Consider the following 25,825-nt stretch of genomic DNA (forward strand, 5'->3'; position numbering starts at 1 on the left):
AGGGTGAGGAAGAGGGAGGGGGAGAAAAGGAATCTTTAAGCGACCTTTGTGCCTCTCAAAGTCTCAATCCTGCCAGGGCCCTAAATGACCTCAGCAAAAGTTAGAGCAGCCTAAGAGCTACTCCGATTTACACTCTGGCTACCTGTAGGCCTATCAATCAGCTGAGAATAGCCTCAGTGCAGCACTTCACCTCTCCCACCCTCAGGATTCCTAAACAGGGGAATACTGGGAAGGAACTCAACATAGGGACAACCAGGCAGCTGTATGCCAGAAAGGAACCCATTCATCTCAGGGTTGTTCCCCAGAATCCATTTACACCTCTAGAGTACCATAATGGGGATGGTGTTGAAAAAATGGGCATGGAGAGGCTTAGTAACCATAGCAAAAATTAATGGGAAGATATACTAAATCATATTCTTCTATATATATTTTGTTTTTTCTCCCACACCCGAAACAGCAACTTTTTTCAGTTTTTATAGAAAAATCAATGAGCAGATGGAACACCAATCCATAATTCATTAGAATATTGCACTGGGTTAATTCAACAAATAAAAATGGAGAACAACACAGATGAACATTTATAGTTCTTTTGATTTTTAACTACTTCTTTCCAGTACACAGGTATTTCTATATTCAACTTGAAATGCACAGCTGTCACCATATAAACATTATTCAAGCACTCACATAACCTCAAAAACATTACATATTATATAGCAATGATTTTTATGACTTTCCTTAAAGGAAAGACATGCATTTTCATATCAAGTTATTCCCACATCCCAGCTACACTGGCATAATTTGAAATATATGCAGTCAGTAAATGATGGGTTCTACCAAATGCAGATGTTTGTTCTGGATACTTTTAAGATCTATCTTTTTAATTTTCCAGGTTCAAGGAGTAATATAGGTAAAACATTTTGAAAAGGGTTTTGGATTATACCTTTTAAATCTTTACTTTGTATAATGTCATATACATATGTCAGGAAAATATACTACTGAGAGGCAGTTTTAGCTTGTATCATCAGAATCATGAATTTAAAATATGTTACTTATCTAAAATTAATTTAGGAAGTCAACTGCATCACAAGTATATTTTTCAAACTGAGGAATAAGGACGCAAATATTCATGACTTTGCATGTTCTATAACTGCCTCTGCTGGTACTAATAAAGTAATAATTTTCAAATCTTCCAACCAAAGTGTTGCATGTTAAATTTAATATAGTTAACAGATTACTGGATCAATGACCCTTCTCATAATAAATATATTACAAAAATATTTTATCTTATCAAAACCTTCCGTACTGTTAAAATTAGGATATATATCACCCGTTACAAACAACTATAATTTTATGTACAGGTTAGTTTCTGACTAGCTGAAACATGGAACAAGATTATTCTGTCAGTTAATCACAATGCATATACTGCATAATGATACAGCGAGGAACTTTGACACCAGTGCATAAGCATCCATCAAACAAAATGAGAGCTTTGCATGCATATTTATCTAATAGTGGGAGACCACTGGACAAACATTACACTAGTAATCTTTTGCCTTTAGCATAGCAAATGTCCTGTTGTAAAGTACAGTAAGTGAAGTTGAGTCCATAGACTGCTGTAATAACTGCCTTCTAATGTTATAACGTATGTAAGGATGCCACTGTTTCTATCATCCTGTTGTGTGACCCTTTGATACCTTTTCCATAAAGGAGGAGGAAATGGGACTCCACCATGTTCCTATTTTCACTTCCCTTGCTTCTTTTTCTCTGAGGACAATCCATCAAATTAGTGTCGGACACAATCATAGCTTGCTGGATTCTGGGTATATAAAAACACAAATGATGGAATGTGGAAAACTGTCAATAATAATGCAGAAAAGGCAGAAATGTTTAATAAATATTTCTGCTGTATATTTGGGAAAAAAACACATGATGTCATCATATCATGAAATACTTTCCATCCCAATCACAACTCAGGAAGATGTTAAACAGCAGCTACTAAAATTGGACATTTTTAAGTCAGCAGATCCAGATAACTTGCATCCGAGAATTTTAAAAGAGCTGGCCAAGGAACTTGGTGGATTATTAATATTGATTTTCAATAACTCCTGTACTTTCCAAGAATTCCAAAAGACTGGAAGAAAACTAATGTTGTGCTAATATTTAAAAAGGTTAATTTAGGGTGACTCAGATAATTATAAGTCTGTTGGCCTGACATTAATATAATGGAATGGCCGATATGGGCCTTAATTAATAAAGAATTAAAGGAGGGTAATACACCTCTACCCTGATATAACACGACCCGATATAACACAAATTTGGATATAACATGGTAAAGCAGTGCTCCAGGGGGGACGGGGCTGTGCACTCTGGCAGATCAAAGCAAGTTCGATACAACGCAGTTTCACCTATAATGCGGTAAGATTTTTGGCTCCCGAGGTCAGCGTTATATCGGGGTAGAGGTGTATAATTTATGCCAATCAACATAGGGTTATTGAAAATAGATCCTTACAAACTAACTTGAGATCTTCTTTTGATGAGGTTTGGTTGATAAAGGTAATAGTATTTTGTAATAAATTTAGACATCTATAAGGCATTTGATTTGGTACACAAAACATTTTGATTAAAAAAAAACAGAATGATACAAAATAAACATTAAATGGATTAAAAACTGGCTGACAAGTCTGAAAATGTAATTCTAAATGGGAAATCATCATGGAGCAGGTGTCCCACAGAAATTGGTTTTTGGGCCTACATTATTTAACAGTTTTATTAATGACCTGGAGGAAAACATAAAATCATTACTGATAAAGTTTGCAGATGACACAAAGATTGGGTGAGTGATAAATACTGAAGAGTACAGATCACTGATATAGAGTGATCTAGATCGCTTGGTAAACGATAAACAGGGGAATCTTAAGTAGGTGTAGGGAAGTTATATTACCTCTGTTTTTGGCATTGGTGTGACCACTGCTAGAATACTGTCTCCAGTTTTGATGTCCACAATTCAAGAAGGATGTTGATAAATGGGAGCAGGTTCACAGAAGAGCCAGGGAAATGATTAAAGGATTAAGGAAAACATGCCTTATATGGAAAGACTCAAGAAGCTCAAGCTATTCAGCTTAACAAAGAGAAAGCTAAGGGGATGACTTGATTACAGTTTATAAATACCCCTACACAGGAAACATAAATTTGATAGAGGGCTCCTCAATCTAGCAGACAATAGTATAACAAGGTCCAACAGCTGGATGTTGAAGCTAGACCAATTCATTTCATTCATTCATCTATTTCAAAGATGAATTATTTCAGGCAAGTCCTATCGCCTGTGTTATTCAGGAGGTCAGACGAGCTGATCACAATGGTTCCTTTAGATTTATAATCTATGTTCAGCAATCTATTATTTTCTCATGTAGAGACCCATTTCTGCAATCTTTCACCATTGCTCTTGCACTAGTGCAGCTCCACTGGGGTTAATGAGGTTGAGACCACCAGTGATTATTGAATGTTGGGGCTCTTATTACCACATTGTCTAGCCCTTTTAAGATCGTTTTCTTACAAGGTTGCAGAAAATAGTAGCACTGTCTACATCTGGAAAACAGGTTTAGCTGAGGGGTTCTGGAGACATCTGAAGTTCTCTGCTAAAGAGGAGGTTACTCACCCTGTGCAGTAACTGACGTTCTTCGAGATGAGTGTCCCTGTGGGTGCTCCACTCTAGGTGTTGGTGCGTCCCTGCGCCTTCACTCGGAGATTTTTCGTAGCAGTACTCGTACTGGCCACACATGCGCAAAGGCTGCCCCCCCCCCCGCAGTGAGTCTAGGATAATAGTGCGCATGCGTGGCCAATCTCCTCAGTTCCGTCTCTACAACGGAGGCTACTCCGAAGTAGAGGGGAGGAGGGTGGGTAGTGGAGCACCCACAGGGACACTCATCTCGAAGAACGTCAGTTACTGCACAGGGTGAGTAACCTCCTCTTCTTCGAGAGATGTCCCTGTGGGTGCTCCACTCTAGGTGACTTAAAAGCCGTGTATCTTAAGGAGGTAGGGACTTCGGATCTGATAGGAACGCCGTTGATAGTACAGCCCTGCCCAAACGTATATCAGATAGAGGGCCTTGAGTAAGGGCATAGTGTTTAACAAATGTGTGCTCAGAGGACCAGGTAGCTGCTTTACAGATATCAGCCAGGGGAACTTTGCGTAAGAATGCTACAGAGGCAGCCATAGATCTAGTGGAGTGTGTTCTGATGCCGTCTGGAGGTGTAACTTTCTTCATCTGATAGCACAACCGGATGCACTGAGAAATCCAGTTTGAAAGTCTCTGGGTAGAAATAGGTGTACCTCTGGAAGGCTCTGCGATGGAAACAAAAAGTCTGGAAGAATTTCTAAAAGGTTTGGTTCTATCCAAATAGAAGGACAAGGCCCTGCGTACGTCTAGTGTATGCATTGAGGCTTCGAACGAGTTCGCATGTGGCTTCGGGAAAAAGGTTGGTAAGTGAATCGGCTCATTAATGTGGAATGAGGAGTGTATCTTAGGAAGAAAATTGGGGTGTAACCTGAGGGTAACCTTGTCTTTGAAAAATATCGTATATGGTGGGTCTGCCATAAGAGCTGCTATTTCTCCTGTCCGCCTGGCGGAGGTAATTGCCACTAAAAATGCTGTTTTCATCGAAAGGTGTAAAAGGGAACACGTGGCTAGGGGTTCAAATGGTTGTTGGGTTAGGCCAGAGAGAACTAGATGAAGGTCCCACGGGGTGGTGGGTGGTTTTATGTCTGGGTATAGGGTTTGGAGTCCCTTGAGGAAGCACTTGGTGATAGGATGAGCAAATACAGAAGTACCATCAATTTTGTCATGAAAAGTTGTAATAGCAGCTAAATGGACCCTGATGGAACTGGAAGAAAGGCCGGATTGCTTAAGGTCCAATAGGTAGTCAAGTATGAGCGGAAGAGGTGCTGACATGGGACTAAGTTGTTTAGTTGAACACCAGTGTGTGAATCGTTTCCACTTACATAGATAGGTGGTGCGAGTAGATTGTGTTCTGCTATGCAAGAGCACTCTTTGGACTTGTTCAGAACAATCTAGTTCATTTTGGGAGAACCATGTAGGAACCATGCTTTGAGGTGGAGCATGGATAAGTTGGGGTGGAGAAAACGGCCGTGTTGTTGTGATAGGAGTTTCGGAATGAGAGGCAAGGGGATTTGGTGGTCGAATGGACATTTTGGTGAGAAACGGAAACCAGGGCTGTCTGGGCCATGATGGGGCAATTAGGATCACCTTGGCTCCATCTGTTCGTATTTTTATCAGGACCCTGTTCAGAACCGGTATCGGGGCCATGATGGGGCAATTAGGATCACCTTGGCTCCATCTGTTCGTATTTTTATCAGGACCCTGTTCAGAACCGGTATCGGGGGAAACGCATACAGTAAGTTTTGGTGCCATGGGATCATGAATGCGTCTCCCAGGGAATGTTTGCCTAGCCCTGCTCTGGAGCAAAAATTGGGACATTTCTTGTTTTTTGCAGTTGCAAAGAGGTCTATTGCTGGGTAGCCCCAAATGCGGAATATGTTGTGAATGGTGTGCTCGTTTAATTCCCATTCGTGATCCCATGGGAAACGTCTGCTTAGTTCGTCCGCTGTGGTATTCATCACTCCAGGAAGATAGGCCGCTGATACCCGGATGTTGTTCGCAATGCACCAGTTCCAGAGTTTCATAGCCTCTGTGCACAGAGACTGGGATCGAGCTCCCCCCTGCCTGTTCACGTAGAACATGCATGCAATATTGTCTGTCATTATGCGTACGTGTTGGTTCTTGATCAGTGGTAGGAATTGACGGCAAGCATTGCGAATGGCTCGAAATTCTAGGACATTTATATGGTTGAAGACCAAAGCCCCTGGGCTGTGTGGTGAGACATGTGTGCACCCCATCCTGTCAGAGATGCATCGGTCGTCAGTATGAGGGATGGAGCCTGCTGAAGAAAGGGGACTCCAGAGCAGAGGTTGGAGTGAATTGTCCATAGGGTGACCAGACAGCAAGTGTGAAAAATCGGGACAGGTGATGTGTGTGTGTGGGGGGGGTAATAGAAACCTATATAAGAAAAAGACCCAAAAATCGGGACTGTCCCTATAAAATCGGGACATCTGGTCACCCTAATTGTCCACCACTGTAGAGAATCTTTGACTCGGGCAGGTATGGAGAGAGTCTTGTTTAGAGGGTGCACATTCGGTCTGTACACTGTGGCCAACCACGCTTGGAAGCACCTCATATATAGACGTGCATTTTGAATGACGGAGGTGCACGAGGCCATGTGACCTAGTATTTGTAGGCAGTCCCGGACAGTCACCTGGGGACTGTTGCGAATCTTTGTGGCTAGTTGACTTATAGAATTGAAGCGGGCTGGTGGGAGAGATGCCAACCCCGTCCGGGAGTCGAGGTATGCCCCTATGAACTCCAGATGTTGGGTGGGGTATAATGTGGATTTGTTTTTGTTTACTTGCAGGCCTAAAGATAGGAAACAATCGATGATAAGCCGTATGGATCGGAGAGCTTCGTCGAACGTTGAAGCTTTGAGGAGGCAATCGTCTAGGTAAGGAAATATTACGACCCCTTGTTTTCTGAGGTAGGCTGTAACTACGGCTAGGATCTTGGAAAAAACACGGGGGGCCGTGGACAGTCCGAAAGGGAGAACCCTGTATTGGAAATGTGTGGAGCCGAGAGTAAAGCGTAGGAATCGTCTGTGGGACGGGTGTATAGTCACATGAAAATAGGCATCCTGTAGGTCGAGGGCTGAAAACCAGTCGCCCTGCTCCAGCACTGGGATTATAGTGATGAGAGTGACCATCTTGAACTTTTGCTTTTTGACAAATTTGTTGAGCCGCCTGAGGTCGAGGATTGGTTGCCATCCCCCATTTTTCTTCTCTGTTAAGAAATAATGGGAGTAAAAACCCTTCCCTCTGTGTCGTTCTGGCACAGTTTCTACTGCTCCCAGTTGAAGGAGATGCTGCACTTCTTGGAAGAGTAGTTGCTCGTGAGATGGGTCCCTGAAGAGGGACGGGGAGGGTGGGTGGGTGGGTGGGTGGGAGGGAGAGGAAGGGGATGGCGTATCCAATTGTAACTACCTCTATGACCCATTTGTCGGATGTAATTTTCTGCCATTGATGAGAGAATGGTCATAGGCGGTGTCCAAAGATAGGTATGCCGGCTGAAGTGGGAACGCTGTTTTCTAAACCCTCAACCAATGCTTCAAATCTGCCTATTAGTTGGAGGGGGTTGCAGCGCCCCTGTAGAATTAGGACGACGACGCTGGAATCTTGGTCTTTGGCGTTGTTGTTGCTGTTGTTGTTCCTGTGGTCTATAGGAGTGTTGTGAAAATGTGAGGTAGCGTGGTCGGTGATAAGGTTGATATCTATATTGTCGTCTTCTGGTTGCAGGTGGCTGGAGGCCTAGGGACCGGAGGGTTGCTCTTGCGTCCTTCATCGAATGCAGCATGTTGTTTGTGGTGGAGGCAAAAAGTTTTTCCCCGTCGAAGGGAAGATCTTCAATGGTGCTCTGGACCTCTCGAGGGAAGAAGGAGGAAGAGAGCCATGAACCCCGTCGCATGACCACTGCTGTGGCGGTCGACCTTGCTGCAGTGTTAGCTACATCGAGGGCCGCTTGGAGAGCGGTGCGTGATATGGTTTGTCCCTCGGAAACCAGAGCTGTGAATTGTTGTTTCTTCTGTTCTGGGATGTGATCAATAAAATCCATGAATTTATTATAGTTTTTGTGGTCATATTTTGCAAGGACTGCATAATTAGCTATGCGAAATTGTAGCATCGAGGATGCATATACTTTACGGCCCAAGAGGTCCAGGCGTTTACTGTCCTTGTTGGCTGGGGTGGAGCGGGCGTTGTTTGGCCCTCTGGTTTGCTGCATCCACTACCAATGAGTTTGGCGCCGGATGGGTAAAAAGGAATTCAGAGCCCTTTGAAGGAATGAAGTACTTCCTGTCCGCTTGTTTACAGGTAGGTAGGCTAGTGGCTGGATTCTGCCAGATGGATTTAGCGGGTTCTAAAAGGGCTATGTTGATTGGTAATGCCACTCTAGAGGAAGAAGAGGGCTGCAAAATGTCTGTTAGTTCATGCTGTTGTTAAGTGACTTCCTCTAAGTTAATTTTCAAGTCACCTGCAGCTCTTTTAAAGAGGTCTTGGAATTTGGCATAGTCATCCGACGGGGTTGGAGGAAGGGGAAGTAAGGCTTCCTCAGGCGTTACGTCGGACTCTGCTGGAATAGGAGCAGGACTCAGTTGCTCCTGGGAGTGTGACGGTGCTGCCTGGTATCTTATGTCACTGGCAGGTCCGTCACGAGGCAGTGCTAAACCGGTGTTGCGCCTGGTAGAAGTGCCGTAGCGCATGTGTTCTCGGGGGTACGATGCCCATGGTGCCCAACATTGCCAAGGTGGTGGGTAGGGCATAGGTGGTGCCATCCAAGGGTTCACTCCCCATGGGGCAGGATACTGAGAACAGGCTGAGGTAGTTTTTTTGTAACCCCTGTTGATCTGGGTCTGGGAGTCTTGATAAGGAGAAAAAACTGCCTGTGGATCAGTTTCCTCCTCACTGGAGGAAGGTTGTTCTGATCCAGAGTCCAGCATTGGAGAAAAACAGGCATTTATCAGGGGAGACTGCAGAATAGGTGAGACCAATAGATCTGCTGTCTGAGTGAATTGAAAAGGTGAGGCTCCTGCGTGAGGTGAAAGCTGCGGAGGAGGAGGTTGCCCTGAGGGAACATTCCTCTGAGCAGAGGTTTTTCCTTTGATCTCCCTGTCAGCCTGTGCCGCGCTTGCCGGTGCCGTGGTAGGTGTCGGGGGGCAACATCAGCCCGCAGAGGGTCAGGCAAGGCTGGAAATGTCGGCACCGTGTCTGTCTCGGTGCCGAACGGTGCCATAAACGAGGCAGGCAACTGAAAGCCTGAAGCCTCGGCACCGGAGCTTCGTGCCGCCGCCGCAGCCTGAGGCGGCTTTCGTGCGGTGCCTGAGGAGCCCGGCTCTTCAAAAGTGCTGAGGAGAGAAAACACAGGCAGGGAAACTGTTGACCTGCCTGAGGCACTTTTGTGCCTCACCAACTTCTTTGTTGGAGAGGGCTGTCCCTTTTTTGTAGCTTTCTTCAGTTTTTTTGAAGCAGGGGGGCTGTGGCGGGCAGTAGAGCTGTAGTCGGCGCCTGGGTCTGAAACTGACCCGATAGACTTCTGCAGGAGGAGCAGTTTCAGTTTAAGCTCCCTGTCCTTTCGTGCCCTGGAACTGAGTTTGGTACAGTGGGCACATTTTTGGGGAATTTGTGTTTCCCCCAGGCATTTTATACAATGAGAGTGGCCATCAGAGAGCGGAATAGCGTCCTTACACGTAGCGCAGCGCTTAAAGCCTGTGGAGCCAGGCATGGTAGAAGCGGCTGCGGCTGAGAGAATTTTTTTTTTTAAACAGATAAAAGAACTAATGAGCTACACTAACAAGAACTGACAACAAACTAACTACTAGAACAGGTAATTGTAACAAAGTGAGGGATTTCCTAACGAGTCTGTTGAGCTCCGTCTCAGGCCGGGGACGGTAGAGAAGGAACTGAGGAGATTGGCCACGCAGTGAGTCTATTATCCTAGACTCATTGCGACGGGATGGGGGGGGGGGGCGCAGCCTCTGCGCATGTGTGGCCAGTACGAGTACTGCTACGAAAAATCTCCGAGTGAAGGCGCAGGGACGCACCAACACCTAGAGTGGAGCACCCACAGGGACATCTCTTGAAGAAGAACCAAGGTTTTGGACATTTGGAGGAGCAGTGCATGGTGGGGAAATGACACACATTTAGCTGAGAGTTTTGATTACACAGACTGTGGGTAACATGGAGTTACACCATGCATCACAGTAACGCCTACAGGCACAAACAATATCGTACTAGACTCTATATAAACCATGATTTGGAAACGAGCAGTTTGTTAATTGTTTTTATTTATACAGCTTTCCAGTTCGCATATAAGATTGCTGAACGTAAGATTGTCAGTTTTGAATAAACCTAAAGTAAGCTTTAATTATTAGAAATTATTTATTGTAATTGATTGTTGCTGTATTTTGCTATGTCAGTGCTGCATGCTAAACTGCTACAGTGTCCCAAATACACCTGCATTATAGGTGGTGCTGATAGCATTGCCTATTATTAAGGTTGCCCAACTCTTGTAAGATTCTATTTTCATTTGCTTACAACTTTGCCAAATTTTAACCAGTCAGGCTGAAATATTCCAGGTAAGGTGTCTGCCTCAAGCTGAATCTTTTGGATAAATTTCAGCTCAAACAGTTCAGTTGCTTCTGAGAATTGGGCTAGGGGAAAATACATTGTTTTCCCATGTTAAAAATTCTGTCCATCCTTTTTTGAAAAGCTGTAATGTCCCCAGGCATTGGTGCAGGGACTTCAAATTTGGCAGGTGTGTGGCATGTGTGTCAGGGATCTACTTTTCACAATCCCAGTGGAAATTAACCCACATTTGGCCAAGATATAAGCCTTTGAACAATTGTAGTTTGCACATGGCCTGTATGGATTTCTTTGAGTTTAGCAGCAATTATTACCAAAGATTCCATCCTCTCTGATCATGCTTGAACCTTTCACAGCTACAAGTGGTGACCAGAGTGCACTTGTGCCATCCACACGGAATGATGGAGCATGCTCCCTCCAGCCCAGGGCTGCAGGGGCAAAGCCAGAGTTTCCCTGTAATGGCTGCTCCAGGCAAGGGTGGGGCTGGGCACCAACATTAAGCACAAGCAGCATGTCTCTCGTGGGCTCTGAACGACACTCTCTTCTGGCACCCAGGCAGCCATCTGATTGAATGCAGAGGGGACAGGGAGAAGGGAAAGGAGTAGATTGGAGCAAAGAGTCTGGGGAGATTAAGACTAGAGATGGAGGAAGAGAAACTGGGACTGCTTGGCCAAGGAGACTGGAACAGGAAGCAGAGGGTTGGGGGCTGAGATTGGGAGCTGATGAGGGAAACGGGTGAAGGGGAACTGTGAGCCGATTGTCTGGAGGGATAACATTGAGATCAGACGAGATACCAAGGGGAGGTTGGGAAACTGGGACTGGCTGGACAAGGACACTGGGGCTAAATAAAAAGTATGGGAGTAATGGGGGCAGAAGGGAGGGGAGCCAGATCAAACAAGGACCTGGAGTGGCTGGGAAAAGAGACTGAGATAAGAACATAAGAATGGCCCTACTGGGTCAGACCAAAGGTCCATCTAGCCCAGTATCCTGTCTTCCAACAGTGGCCAGTGCCAGGTGCCCCAGAAGGAATGAACAGAACAGGTAATCGTCAAGTGATCAATCCCCAGTCGCTCATTCCCAGCTTCTGGCAAACAGAGGCTAGGGACACCTTTCCTGCCCATCCTGGCTAATAGCCATTGATGGACCTATCCTCCATGAATTTATCTAGTTCTTTTTTGAACCCTGTTATGGTCTTGGCCTTCACAACATCCTCTGGCAAGGAGTTCCACAGGTTGACTGTGTGAAGAAATACTTCCTTTTATTTGTTTTAAACCTGCTGCCTATTAATTTCATTTGGTGACCCCTAGTTCTTGTGTTATGAGAAGGAGTAAACAACACTTCCTTATCTACTTTCTCTACACTAGTCATGATTTTATAGACTTTAATCGTATCTCCCCTTAGCCGTCTCTTTTCCAAACTGAAAAGTCCCAGTCTTATTAATCTCTCCTCGTACGGAAGCCGTTCCATACCCCTAATCATTTTTGTTGCCCTTTTCTGAACCTTTTCCAATTCCAATATATCTTTTTTTAAATGGGGCAACCACATCTGCACACAGTATTGAAGATGTGGGCATACCATGGATTTATATAGATGCAACATGATATCTATCCCTTTCTTAATTATTCCCAGCATTCTGTTCGCTTTTTTAACTGCCGCTGCACATTGAGTGGATGTTTTCAGAGAACTATCCACAATGACTCCAAGATCTCTTTCTTGAGGAGCCAGGAATGACAGAGACTTGAAAAAGGAGACAGGGAGGGGCTGGTGGGAAGACTGAAATCAGAAGAGGAGCCCAGAGATTGAGACTGAGACTGAGTATGGGAGGGGGAGAGATTAGGAGTCGAGAGTGAGATTGGGGCTCGGACAGTGAGCCTAGATGGGGCGAATAAGCCAGCAAAGAGACTAGGACTGGGACAAGGAGCCAGTGGTGGCGAAGAGACAGGACTGGGAAAGGAACAGGTTGGAGAAGGTGGGGAGAAACAGAGTATTTTGACTAATAGATCACACTCCCCTGATGAAACCCATGATCCCCGAGTTTCACCATTCCTCTGCTGTCAGCAAAAAGCTGTGAAACCCGCTGGCAAAGCATGAATTTCACCCCCCTCTACTGCTGGTCCACATGTAGAAGATGACACCTTATGACTGGTGCTATCAATTACTCAGGTAGCTCAAGTAGGAAAGGTCTGCACAATGAATCTAAAGGCTCTGCCCTGGTGATGAACCACATGTGTGTTGATAAGAAACCACATGATGGAATTTCTGTTTTTTTCAGTTTACTTTTTGAAAAGCCCAGGGAATTACACATGCAAACATATGATAAAAGAACATTATTAAGGTTGCAAAGTCAAGCACTCAGAAGTTAGGAAATACCAAAATAAAGGTTTCCTATGCAACCTTAATTCAGTCCCCTTGTATGTTTGAAATATTTAACTTAATTTCTCTGTGCTCAAGCTTCCTATCATTAAAAAGGGATCATACCACCCCCTCACTTCACAGGGGTTTTGTGAAGATTAATTCATGTTTGTGAAGCACTCAGATATTATTGTGATAAGTGCCACAGAAAAGCTCACAAGAAATTAAAATTCTGTCTTCAGAGTGAGGTTTGAATAGTGTGTCATAAAGTATGCCATTGAACGATGAGGAGAAAACAAAATATTGAATGGCTGCTCATTAAGTGAGCACCATCCATTCTGTGCAGTGAATGAGGCAGGGCTGCCTGCTTGACTTTGGAACTTTAATAATGTTCCTTGAACATAGTTTTTGTATGTAATTGTAAATATAATAAGTTTCTGTCAACATTTACAGCACCCATACTAAAAATATGGCAGAGACATTTAAATACCTTGATTGAAAATAATCAGCACTGTTTTAAATTTGTAATAGTCACCAGTCTGGGGGTTTTAATAGGCAACTAACTTCACCTTGAATGCTGCCTTGAAATATATATTAACTGATTATGCTAAACAATTTGTTCCACCTCGTATTTAGCTGTGACACTGAGTACATTCCCCAGATCTGAAGAAGAGCTCTGTGTAATCTCTGTGTCTTTCTCACCAACAAAAGTTGGTCCAATAAATGATATGAACTCCATCCACCTTGTCTCTCTAACATCCTGGGACTAAAACCACTACACCACTTCATTCAGCAGTATGTTTGTTTTTCATACTCTGTATCTTTATGTTTACTTCAGCAAGAGAAAGGGTAAAATAATATAAACTAGTATTATAAGGTCACAGAAATAGTCACAGTAGGAAAAAGGAAAAAGTTTGCCGTTTTAAAATTGCAGCAAGCATAACCGAACAATCAAAGAAACTTTAACCATCCGAAAAAATTATAATTAGAGCCCAAGTCAAAGCTGACAAATTTCACAAGGTTCTCATGATGAAAATGGTAAATATGAGCTGTCATGCTTTAATGAAAAAGGGTAGAAAACCACACAAAAGCATTCATTGTTTCAAATATTCTTAGCTCTATAATTATTTTCTAGTGACTAAAGTAATTATTAATTTATAAATAGGTCCTAAAATGTTGGCACAGTAATTCATGAAATGAAGAAAGCAACATGCCAAATAGATCTATAAATAAATAATGGTTAAAAAAGAGCATCTGACAATCTATGAGTCAAGCCCCTGAAAACACAAAAAGTCAAACAGTAAACTGAACAGGAGTACTTGTGGAACCTTAGAGACTAACAAATTTATTAGAGCATAAGCTTTCGTGGACTACAGCCCACTTCTTCGGATGCATATAGAATGGGACATATATTGAGGAGATATATATATACACACACATACAGAGAGCATGAACAGGTGGGAGTTGTCTTACCAACTTTGAGAGGCCAATTAAGTAAGAGAAAATTTTTTTTTGAAGTGATAATCAAGCTAGCCCAGTACAGACAGTTTGATAAGAAGTGTGAGAATACTTATAAGGGGAGATAGATTCAATGTTTGTAATGGCTCAGCCATTCCCAGTCCATATTCAATCCTGAGTTGATCGTATCTAGTTTGCATATCAATTCCAGCTCAGCAGTCCCTCCTTGGAGTCTGTTTTTGAAGTTTTTCTGTTGTAAGATAGCCACCCGCAGGTCTGTCATTGAATGGCCAGACAGGTTAAAGTGTTCTCCCACTGGTTTTTGAGTATTATGATTCCTGATGTCAGATTTGTGTCCATTAATTCTTTTGCGTAGAGACTGTCCGGTTTGGCCAATGTACATGGCAGAGGGGCATTGCTGGCACATGATGGCATATATCACATTGGTAGATGTGCAGGTGAATGAGCCCCTGATGGTATGGCTGATGTGATTAGGTCCTATGATGATGTCACTTGAATAGATATGTGGACAGAGTTGGCATTGGGCTTTGTTACAAGGATAGGTTTCTGGGTCAGTGGTTTTGTTCAGTGATGTGTGGTTGCTGGTGAGTATTTGCTTTAGGTTCGGGGGTTGTCTGTAAGCGAGGACAGGTCTGTCTCCCAAGATCTGTGAGAGTAAAGGATCATCTTTCAGGATAGGTTGTAGATCTCTGATGATGCGCTGGAGAGGTTTTAGTTGGGGGCTGAAGGTGACAGCTAGTGGTGTTCTGTTATTTTCTTTGTTGGGCCTGTCTTGTAGGAGGTGACTTCTGGGTACTCGTCTGGCTCTGTCAATCTGTTCTTTCACTTCAGCAGGTGGGTATTGTAGTTTTAAGAATGCTTGATAGAGATCTTGTAGGTGCTTGTCCTACAAGATCTCTATCAAGCATTCTTAAAATTTCAATTCCCACCTGCTGAAGTGAAAAAAAACACTGACCCAGGAACCTATCCTTGTAACAAAGCCCGATGCCAACTCTGTCCACATATCTATTCAAGGACAAGCACCCATACTACAGTGATGTGTTCTTTTTGCGGATACAGACTAACATGGCTGCTACTCTGAAACAGTAAACTGCTTCACAGAGTAATTTGCCCAATACAGCACACCAAGTTCAAACTTTTGTTCTTATTTTCAAAGCTCTGCACCGCTTTTGTCTCCTATCACAATTCTCTCCCCTTTCCAATATTCCATAAGCTTCACCAGTGACGTAAGCATTGACATCCTTTTCACTTCTTCTTCAGCTCCATACTATTTTCAATACAGATTCATATATATATATGTCTTATATATATATATAAGACAAAGTCTAAATCCATGCTCACCAACAAAATTGAAAGCTGATTCACCAAGAAAAAAACCCTTCCATTTTCTTGTTATATGTAATAAATATGTTTGGGATAAGTGCAATTTTCACAAATAAAGCCAGTAATGCATGTCATCCCAAAAAAGTACCAATGAAAACCTTTATTACACTATCATATAGTCTATATATGCTACAGAAATGTTGTGAACTACTTTTGCATCCTTTCAGCTGTAAATCTCACTCTCTTAGTTACCTGGGGTCCAACTGTACATTGCTCAGAGGGAGCCATAAGAACTTATAACCATGAAAAAAGTAGCTTTACTATGCCCCCAAATGTCATATTTTTAAGTTCCAGTGTCTCCAGTCTTTACAAGCAGTGTTTCCACCAATGGAAAGCTGGGATTCTTCCATTTCTGGTGATCTAAGGTTCCCATTTTTAGCCTAGCAAGATCATGTGATAACAGAATTTAAACCATTTACTGATGGAGGACTAATATTACCTGTTTTGGGCCTTGGGTCAGTGTAATTTGGGGATAATAGGATAAAATATGTCTCTAACCTGTTGCTTTAAAACTGGCAGCTGTTTGAAGATGCTCAGAAGTATGGAATGTTACAGTATGTCCCAAGGGAAATTGATTAGTTGGGAAAAAACAGGTCAGGTGCACGAAAACTTGAGGATTTACATGATATATAAAATGTATCATATGCTTCTCAAATTTACTACATGGATCTCTCTCCACCACTTTTTAAAGAAAAAATATGAGGTTTTTTTTAATATGTCGAAATCTTTCACTCTTTTGCCTTCTTAACAGAAACTTGAGCAAGGGTAAGTTCTGCTAAATGAACAAACTTCCTTCCAAGTAAGAAATCTGTGAAATCTATCAATCATTAGAGTCGGTTACTGGCTGCTGGATTTGACAAAGTAAAGCCACTTCTGACATCTAAAATCACAAGCTTCTAGTTGGTGTGTGGTACAACTAGAGTGGTATAGTATAAAACCACTTTCAACTGACAGCCAGATGGATAATAATTTTGTTATAAGCATTGCTATGAGAATCTGTAAGAGCCTGTCAAACATACATTAACTATGCAAGGACTTAAATGGAAGTAACAGCTGATCATTGGAAAAAAAACACAATCTCATCTTTTGGATGTCTTTAAAGTACTTTAAAAGACAGATTATAGTGTTGTTTTGCCTAGGAGTAAAAGGCTAGATCAGAGTCATAAGTCAGAAACAAAGAGTGCAGTACCCACCATCTTCATTTTAAAACCACTTATAATTTTTTTGCAGTCTTAGCTTTTTACAAAGACAGAATCCCCAAGGACAAAGTTGGAGAGAAGTTTTGCAAAATATACATGCTAGCACACTGTGTCAGTATCCATTCAGTTGCAGCCTGAAGACATGTAGAATGCAAGCACCATACACATACAACAGTCTGAAACTTGGTGAACAGAGTTTATTTTTCACTATACCTTTAAGAATTTTTCTCCCCGTGCATTGCATTGCCATGTAAATATTGTAGTTCATAGAATATCAGGGTTGGAAGTGACCTCAGGAGGTCATCTAGTCCAACCCCCTGCTCAAAACAGGACCAATCCCCAACTAAATCATTCCAGCCAGGGCTTTGTCAAGCCTGACTTTAAAAACCTCTAAGGAAGGAGATTCCACCACCTTCCTAGGTAACCTATTCCCCAGTGCTTCACCACCCTTCTAGTGAAAAAGATTTTCCTAATATCCAACCTAAACCTCCCCCACTGCAATTTCAAACCATTACTCCTTGTTCTGTCATCTGCTACCACTGTGAACAGTCTAGATCAGTGTTTCCCAAACTGTGTTCCGCGGAACAGTGGTGTTCCACATGATGTGAATAGGTGTTCCGTGAAAGAATCATAATTTTTAAAAAGAGTCTTTAAATTTTTTTAAATTTGGCATATTTGAAACGTAGTTTACAACTCTTTTTGAATGAGTATAGTTTAACATAAAACTCTTTTTCCGGTTATTGATAGATCTCGTATTGAATATCATGGCGTAAAGAGAACGTGGCACGCAAGCATGTTGACGTCTACTCCTTTCGGGCACGTTTCAGTTAGTGACGTTGTACCCCTTCCGCTCGAGGCTGCGCAAACTGCAGTGGTATACACACACCATTCTCTTTACGCCATGTTGACTATAACATATTCACTCAACATGTTCAAACCTGTGGGTCTTTACCGTGTGTGCGATAAGCACAACTAAACTAGTTTCACTCGAAACAATATAAATATTTGTGACAAACAAAATTTGACAAAAATCAGTATTTCTAAATATTGTTACTAAACCTAATCACCATGGATTTGTGGCTAAAAGAAGGAACTTTGAAACGAAAAGCAAGTTCTTCTGGTACGCCAACTGTGGCTGAAACAAACGAGCAAAATATTGTGACACTTCAAAGTGAGGATGAACAATCGCAATCTTTTGTTGCTGAAAAATCTGTTAGTACTAATGAGTTATCCAAGGTGAAAGAATTTCCATCAAAGTAGATCAAAAAACAAGAAGCAGCAGGTATTAAAAGACCAAAACGAAAGTATGATTAAAGTTATTTGTCTTTTGGTTTTACGTGTGTTGGAAATAAAGATGTTCCTGGTGAGCAGTGCGTCGTGTGCAACAAAATATTAGCAAACAGTTCATTGGCTCCTGCTAAACTTCATAGGCATTTGGAAACCAAGAATGCTGAATACAAAGACAAAGATATAAGTTTTTTCAAGAGGAAGCATGACACTTGGAAATTGTAAACTTTCGATGATTAAAATGGCTAAAACAGACAACAAAAGTGCAACAGAGGCATCTTATCGAGTAAGTTACCGTATAGCATTTGCCGGAGAAGCTCACACTATTGGAGAAACGCTTATCAAGCCTTGCGCGAACAATATTGTAACGTGCATGTTGAGTGAGCCGTCTGGTAAAAAAATTGATGCTGTACAGTTGTCAAATAATACTGTTGCACGCCGTATTAAAGATCTTGCCGATGACATAGAAAAAGAGCTAGTTTGCCAGCTGAAAATTTGCCATGAGTATTCATTGCAGCTAGATGAGTCCATTGACATTTCAGGACTGCTGTGCTACTAGTATTTGTCCGATATAGATTTAATAATATTATTGAAGAGGACCTGCTGTTATGTGAATCTCTGCAAAGCAACACAACTGGAGAAGAAATATTCAACTGCATCAACAATTTTATCAGAAAGCATGAAATTAATTGGGGAAAATGTATTGATGTATGTACTGATGGTGCTCAGGCAATGATCGGGAAGATGAAGGGAGCTGTAACGCGAATCATAAGTGTGGCATCAGAAAGCACTAAGAGCCATTGTGTTCTACACAGACAAGCACTTGCAGTTAAAAAAATACCAGCATATCTGAAAATTGTGCTCGATGAAGCAGTACAAATTATTAATTTTGTCAAATCTTGACCACTTCAATCCAGGTTATTTAAAATTTTGTGTGAGGAAATGGGTAGTCAGCACAAAGTGCTTCTTTTACATATGGAAGTGAGGTGGCTATCCAGAGGAAAAGTGCTTGTGAGGCTTTTTGAGCTTTGTAGTGAACTACTGGTATTCTTCACTTCAGATAATTCAGGACGAAAATTTAATAACTGTCTGACAAATTCCTTATGGCTAATGGGACTTGCGTATCTTGCAGATATTTTGCAAAATTAAATGAAATTAATCTGTCGCTGCAAGGAAAGAATGTGACCATTTTTACTACAATGGATAAAATTTCGTCGTTAAAAAAGAAACTGGAATTCTGGGCATCTTCTGTAGAACAGAATAACTTTGCTGCTTCCCTACAGTACATGAATTTCTGAATGAAATAAATTCTACAGTCCATGAAGAAGTTTCTAGCACCATTTTACATCACTTACGTGACTTGCAGGCCTCTTTATTAGAATATTTTCCTACAACTATTGATGATAATGCTTGGGTTCGAAATCCGTTTGTAATTACAGCCAAAGTTTAAGGATCTTCCAGCTGAATAATTTTTGGAGCAGCCTAATAGAAGAGTACCCTAATGTGGCTAAATGTGCAGTTCGAGTGCTCCTTCCTTTTGCTACAACTTATTTGTGTGAGATGGGATTTTCGTATTATACTGCAACAAAAACCAAATATAGGAATAGACTTGATGCTGCGCCTGACATGAGGATTCAACTTTCCAGCATTATTCCTAATATTAAGCGAATTTGTGATAGAAAAACGCAGAAACACCAATCCCATTAAATCCAAAATTGTATTTCTGTTTATAAAAATAGATTTTCCTAGTAAAAATCTAATTTGTTTGGTGTTTGTGCGTTACATAAAAACAGTTTCTTTTTAAGTAGAACACTGTTTTTAATTTTGACTCTTGCATTTGATTTTTGTACTACTTTATACGCACTTTCCAGTTAGAAATTGTTAGTTCAAGTGATTTTAAATTTGTATTTTTGCTTTGTTTTATAAAATAAAATATATTTGAGCATAAATAATGCAATTTTTATTTGAAAACCAAATGACTACAAAATAATATTATAAGTGTTCCATAATAGGCTAAAAAGTGTTCCGTGGCCAAAAAAGTTTGGGAAACACTGGTCTAGATCCATCCTCTTTGGAACCCCCTTTCAGGTAGTTGAAAGCAGCTATCCAGTCCCCCCTCATTCTTCTCTTCCTCAGACTAAATAATCCCAGTTCCCTCAGCCTCTCCTCATAAGTCATGTGCTCCAGCCCCCTAATCATTTTTGTTGCCCTCCGCTGGACTCTTTCCAATTTTCCACATCCTTCTTGTAGTGTGGGGCCCAAAACTGGACACAGTACTCCAGATGAGGCCTCACCAATGCCGAATAGAGGGGAATGATCATGTCCCTTGATCTGCTGACAATGCTCATAGTTATACAGCCCAAAATGCCATTAGCCATCTTGGCAACAAGGGCACACTGTTGACTGATATCCAGCTTCTCATCCACTGTAACCCCGAGGTCCTTTTCTGCAGAACTGTTGCCTAGCCGCTCGGTCCCTAGTCTGTAGCAGTGCATGGGATCCTTCTGTCCTAAGTGCAGGGCTCTGCACTTGTCCTTGTTGAAAATCATCAGATTTCTTTTGGCACAATCCTCTAATTTGTCTAGGTCCCTCTGTATCCTATCCCTACCCTCCAGCATATCTACCACTCCTCCTAGTTTAGTTTCATTTGCAAACTTGATGAGGGTGCAATCCATGCTATTCTCCAGATCTTTAATGAAGTTATTGAACAAAACTGGCCCCAGGACCGACTCCTGGGGCATTCCGCTTGATACTGGTTGCCAACTAGACATGGAGCCATTGATCACTACCCATCATGAAAAATCATTTATATAAAAGAAGTACACAAACCATGCCCTTATTCACTGTGCATCATACAATAACCTTCAAGATAGCTACAAAAGGTGATAGAAGGAAAAATACAATTTAGATTATTTGAGGAATAGTATATCTAATGGTTTGGGGAATCTGTTTATGCACAGCTTATGAATTGTGACTGATTTCAATAACTATGTATAATTATAACCTTCAGAGTATATTGAATCACTCATTTGCTGCCAGGGACCATGCCGTGTATCACACATCCTATCTGGAAGCAGCTAGTGGACAACCAAAAGAGTATTTAGCATTGAATTACTCTACCCTGGTAAAACAATGAACATGATGAAGAGACTGGCCAACCTAAAGAAAATTGGTTTTCCCCCAACTTGTCTGATGGAGTGGGGGGAAGGGACACGAAGGGAGCCACTGAAATTCCCCAATAGAACAAAGAAAGAGGTGGTAGAACCTGCTGTTAAAAGGCTCATGTTCTCTGAGCTAGGGAGAATCTGTTGACCATCTTGTTTCATTCACAAAGAGTGACACTGAATTCAGGTTAAGTCGATCAAGCCAAAATTTATCAAACCCTGTGCACTGCTCTGTCCGTGTGGCTGAGTTGCTTCCAGCCTAACTCCCCATGTTCCTTATTTCACTGATGTCTCATCAATAATAGTCCTCCCAGAGAGCCCTGGCCCTTTGACTCCAGTTCCACTGATTGTGATACATCTTCTCTATGTCACAAAAATTTTACTGTAAACATTAAAAAATTTGACACCCAGACCTCCATCCAGGCCTTTCAGACAGAGGTTGTTAGCACGTACACGAATTGGAGTCTTGTCTTTACCACAGACAACTGGTTAAATAGTTTTGAGATAGTTTGATCTTCTCAACAGGCATCCACACCAGGAGAGACCTCTCTCTGTTTCCCTGTCACCTGTGTCCAAATCCAGCAAACTATTTCTCTGTGGAGTCTCCTCTCTGACTGTGGGTTTGGCCTCCAGAAGGTTCTCGGTCTCTCCGTTCTGTGATGATATCTGTATCTCTGTAGGCTCTCTCAGGGTGTTGGGTCTGCTGTTCGTGTTTCCTTTTCCCTTAGATGACTTGTCCCCTTGCATAGTCACCTTGTATGACCTGGGTGCCACTGAACCCTGCAAGACTCCTTTAGTCTATGCCGTCTGGTGTCTCTCTAATGGCTGGATCCTCAGAGGAGTGCCTGTCCTCCAGGGCCCAGAGGTCCTTGGTTGACCTGTTGTACTTCAGTGCCTATTTTCCCAGACTGTTGGCCATCTCCTCTTCATGGTATCTGCATCCTTCTGGCCACAACAGGTTACAGGTTACCCCACTGGTAGCAGGGGCTTGGGTCCTTCATCCCATCAGTGCCTGTGGTGGACTGTTTTGTCATCCCTGTGATGGGGTAATTCCTGTGTGCCGAAAATGCTAACAAGGCATCTGAACCAGAAGGAACAGCCTCGTATAACACTCTCCCATCTGTTTTCACAGCTGATTCCATCTTACTATTACTCTCTGAGTATGCTGGGGAGGAGAAGTGGTGGTCAAACTCCCATTTGCATACAAATCCCTTTAATTTTTCTAAGGAAAAGTAGTGTGTGTTGTCAGTGAATCCAGTGTCCAGAATGGCCAATCTAGGAAAGTGGACCTTCAATTTGCCAATCACTGACTTCCTTCTGTATCAGGCAGGGCATCGACCTCCCACAAATTTGAATAGTCCACCATTTTCAAGTTCTGTTTTTTACTGAATGTAAATTAATCCATGCCTACCTTTTCCCATGGTCGGATGGACAGCTCATATTGCAATACAGTCTCTTTCTGCTGGTGGTTATCATATGGCTGGCAGGGATCATACCCTTGTATTAAGGAGTCAAGTTGGCTATACGCTCCCAGCCAGTAAACACACTCTTGAGCCCGTCTAAGACAGCTATCAATGCCCAGATATAAAGCATGTTTTTTTTTTTTTTGCATTACATCCTTACGTAATGAGGCAGGGACAACAGCTCTCTGGCTTCAAAATATGATTCCATGCTGAACACTCAACTCATCTTTAATTTGAAAATATGATTCTGCTCCTACCAGTGCTTGGCTTTTGTCTACTGGCCACCCTGCTGGTATCACTCTCTTGACTGCTGTAGTTGGATGTCCTTTTCCGTAGCCTCTGTGGTTTCCATCAGCTTTGCTGTTGAAACTGGGAATAGTGCAGCATGTTAATGGATTCACTGTTCTGATCTCCTTCCCCCAACTCACCGATTCTGGGTATATATGCTTGGCTCAGGGTGTCAACTAGCGTCAGTAATCATTGTGGGCAATAGCAATACAATTCTGATGGCTGTATTCCCCAAAAGATGTCTCTGGTGTTTACCATCTACCACCACAAACTTCAGCTGCTACTGTCTGTTATTTTTCAGGTTAGATACTGTGAAATCACATTTTCCTACAGGCTGCATTATGATTTCATTACACATTATTAGGTTGTGCCTGCTCTTTGTAATAGGTGTGTTCAAGTCCAATTCACCCAGAAGAATCACATTAGAGGTGGCCCTACTATCCAGCTGAAATCACATCAGGTGTGTGTTTCCCTATTAACATTGTTGCACGCATGGAGATTGATACTGTTCCTTGCTGCTTTCCTGGCCCAACAGCCTACACCTGATATGCTCTTGCACTCAAGGAAAGAGTTATGATGTCAGCACCACTGTCTGATGTGCCAACCCCCTTTTGTACAAGTCTGACTGAATCTTTCCTTGACCTTCCTCTGCCCTTGCACACACTGCTAAATAGTTCAACTTGCCAGATTCCTTGCAATGCTTTCCTAGTGAGGGGCACTTCTCCTTTACTAACTTATGCTGTCTTCCTCTGTAGGAATAAAGCGTGTGTGTGTGTGCGTGAGCACATGTGTGTATTTAAAAAAGTTAATTTGCAAAAATTCTGAGTTCGTAGTTCTAACTATCATGTCCCCAAAGGGTTAAACTTTAAACTGGACTACCAATGAGGGAGGAGCGCTGGAAAAGGGAGTTCAACTATTTGCCAGACAGCAGTAAAACACCTCATGCTGCAAATGTGTGCCACGAGTGATGAGAGATGCTTTTTTCCATATACATTTTTCTATATCATATGGACAAGTTAGAACTCCTTCAGCAACTCGTCTCCTTCAATTTCTCCCTCCCTGGCCTTAAACTCTATGACTCTACTAGGAAGGGGGGAATTGAATCTGGGTCTTCCAATCCCATGTGAGTGCTCTAACCATTGAACTAAAACGTATAAGCACCACTACCTGCTCCTTCTCCATTCCTTTGAATGGGGCCCAATCAGGTAGGCATGCTCAGAGGATGCCTACAGGATTGGCCCCCTGGGCAAGTTGAGTGGCTGAACACCTGTCTTTCCCGGTTGGTGAATCACTCTGGGACTTAGGCATCCAGACACCTAGAGTGAGGAAACAGTGTGCATGCCCAGAGGCAAAAATGTAGGTGCCTACAGATTCGGCAGAAGTTCTGTGTATCACAGTGAGGAACTTGGGCACCTAAATCTGGGTTTAGCACCTATCTAGCTTCATGGATTCCACCCTAATTAGTCAGATGGTTATGTGTGCAGCAAGGCAGGCACTTCACCATCCATTCCTTCAAGAAACTACATAGGAGCCTAATCCAGGAGAGGGGTTCCCATACATGGATCACTAGCAGAGCTAGATGCCTCCTTACAGCTTGGATTCATGTGCCTATCTCTGAGAAAGTGGCAGGGCTTAGCACTTTGGCATCCCCCATTGGCTAGGTTAGGCAGCTCCCTGCCTAGCATGCTGTTTTTGTGGATCCCATTCTAAGAGCCTAACTCTCCCCCTTCATTGTACAGGGAGCCTAGGTGTCTAACTCAGCTGTGTGGATCACAGTGTTGTTACTGTGATTTTCTAGGTGCCTAAAATTTAGGCTCCTATGATGCTCAACATTACAATGTCTAAATCTCTCTGTGGATTCCAGTCTCAGTCACTAATGATGTATCTGAGGCTACTCTATTCTAAATGAAGCTCAAAGTCAGATGAGCTAATTTTTTAGTCCCTAAAGAATCATCTTAAATAAAGGTCATTGAGCCTCTTATGATGCAATTTAAAGGTTCAACTAGTAATTTCTTGATCAAATATTAGTATTTTTGATTGCTCCCAGAAGAAATACAATTTATATGTAAACTTGGCACTCAAGTCAGAGCCACAGCTGTTGCCTGATATAATCAGTGTATAATATTATAATCCCCTGAACTCTGACTCAGCATGCATCTGCTCTCCACAAACTTTTTCAAAATGTTTTCGAAAATATATTCCACCCTCGGACTCCCAATGCAAAAAAACCTGACTTTGCACCTCACAGCATGTAATTGTGAAAAACTACACTCTATTGACTGGGGTTATAAAACTCAGAGAAAGAAGAAATCCTTTTTTGGTATAGTGAATCAGAATGATAGAAAAATGACTATTTATTTTATACAATATAGAAAATTTTATCTTCATTTTATGAACGGATCGGGCAACTGCCAAGACTCCAGTTTCTTCTACTCATATTCCTTTTTTCTGCTCTGCCCCCAGTGGCCATCTATGGGGCACAGGAGGGATCAATATTGCTCATCTAGAGCCCATTGAGGCTATTTACTTGCTTCAACAACTGGTGGGTGTGTCATTAGTGACCTAAAATACTGTCTTTTATCCAAGGATGTAGGGGGAAATTTTCAAACGTGTCTGTGTAGATGTGACGTTATTGATATAATCTGGAACCATATAGATCATTGTTGCAACCAAGGTCCTGTAGTGGCACCCAAATCTTGTATAAAGGGGGTCAAATGGGGTGTCTAAGACAAGGTTATGGTTTACTGGTTATGATTATGCTGTCTATATGTGTGTATCAATTTTGTAGTTGAAGTTATAAATATTGGCTCTATACTGTCTGTATTTCAAACTTATGCTATGCTGCTGGGTGACATCCCAGACAAACTGGTGTTAGCTCTGCCTAGCCTGCTTGGCCCATTAAGGACCATCAGCTATACAATGGACCCATTGAGAGAAGGCAAATATGCCTTG

At 42.2% G+C, this 25,825-nt stretch overlaps 1 protein-coding gene and 1 long non-coding RNA gene across 2 annotated transcripts in view; one reads left to right on the top strand and one right to left on the bottom strand.

Moving 5' to 3' along the window:
- Nucleotides 1-615: 615 nt before the first annotated feature.
- The window catches only part of LOC101935303 (heparan-sulfate 6-O-sulfotransferase 3), a 370,963-nt gene continuing 345,753 nt past the window's right edge, over nt 616-25,825 (bottom strand). The window contains exon 2 of the mRNA XM_065581046.1: nt 616-1,816. Coding sequence (XP_065437118.1) covers nt 1,636-1,816 — 181 coding nt within the window. The 3' untranslated portion in view covers nt 616-1,635. The remainder of the gene's footprint in view (nt 1,817-25,825) is intronic.
- On the top strand, nt 6,276-7,740 carry LOC135980824 (uncharacterized). The gene is made up of 2 exons (XR_010597724.1): nt 6,276-6,573; nt 7,418-7,740. It is a non-coding gene; the product is annotated as an uncharacterized LOC135980824 (long non-coding RNA).

The sequence above is a fragment of the Chrysemys picta genome, chromosome 1, assembly GCF_011386835.1.
Source record: "Chrysemys picta bellii isolate R12L10 chromosome 1, ASM1138683v2, whole genome shotgun sequence".
In the NCBI taxonomy this organism is placed as follows: domain Eukaryota; kingdom Metazoa; phylum Chordata; order Testudines; family Emydidae; genus Chrysemys; species Chrysemys picta.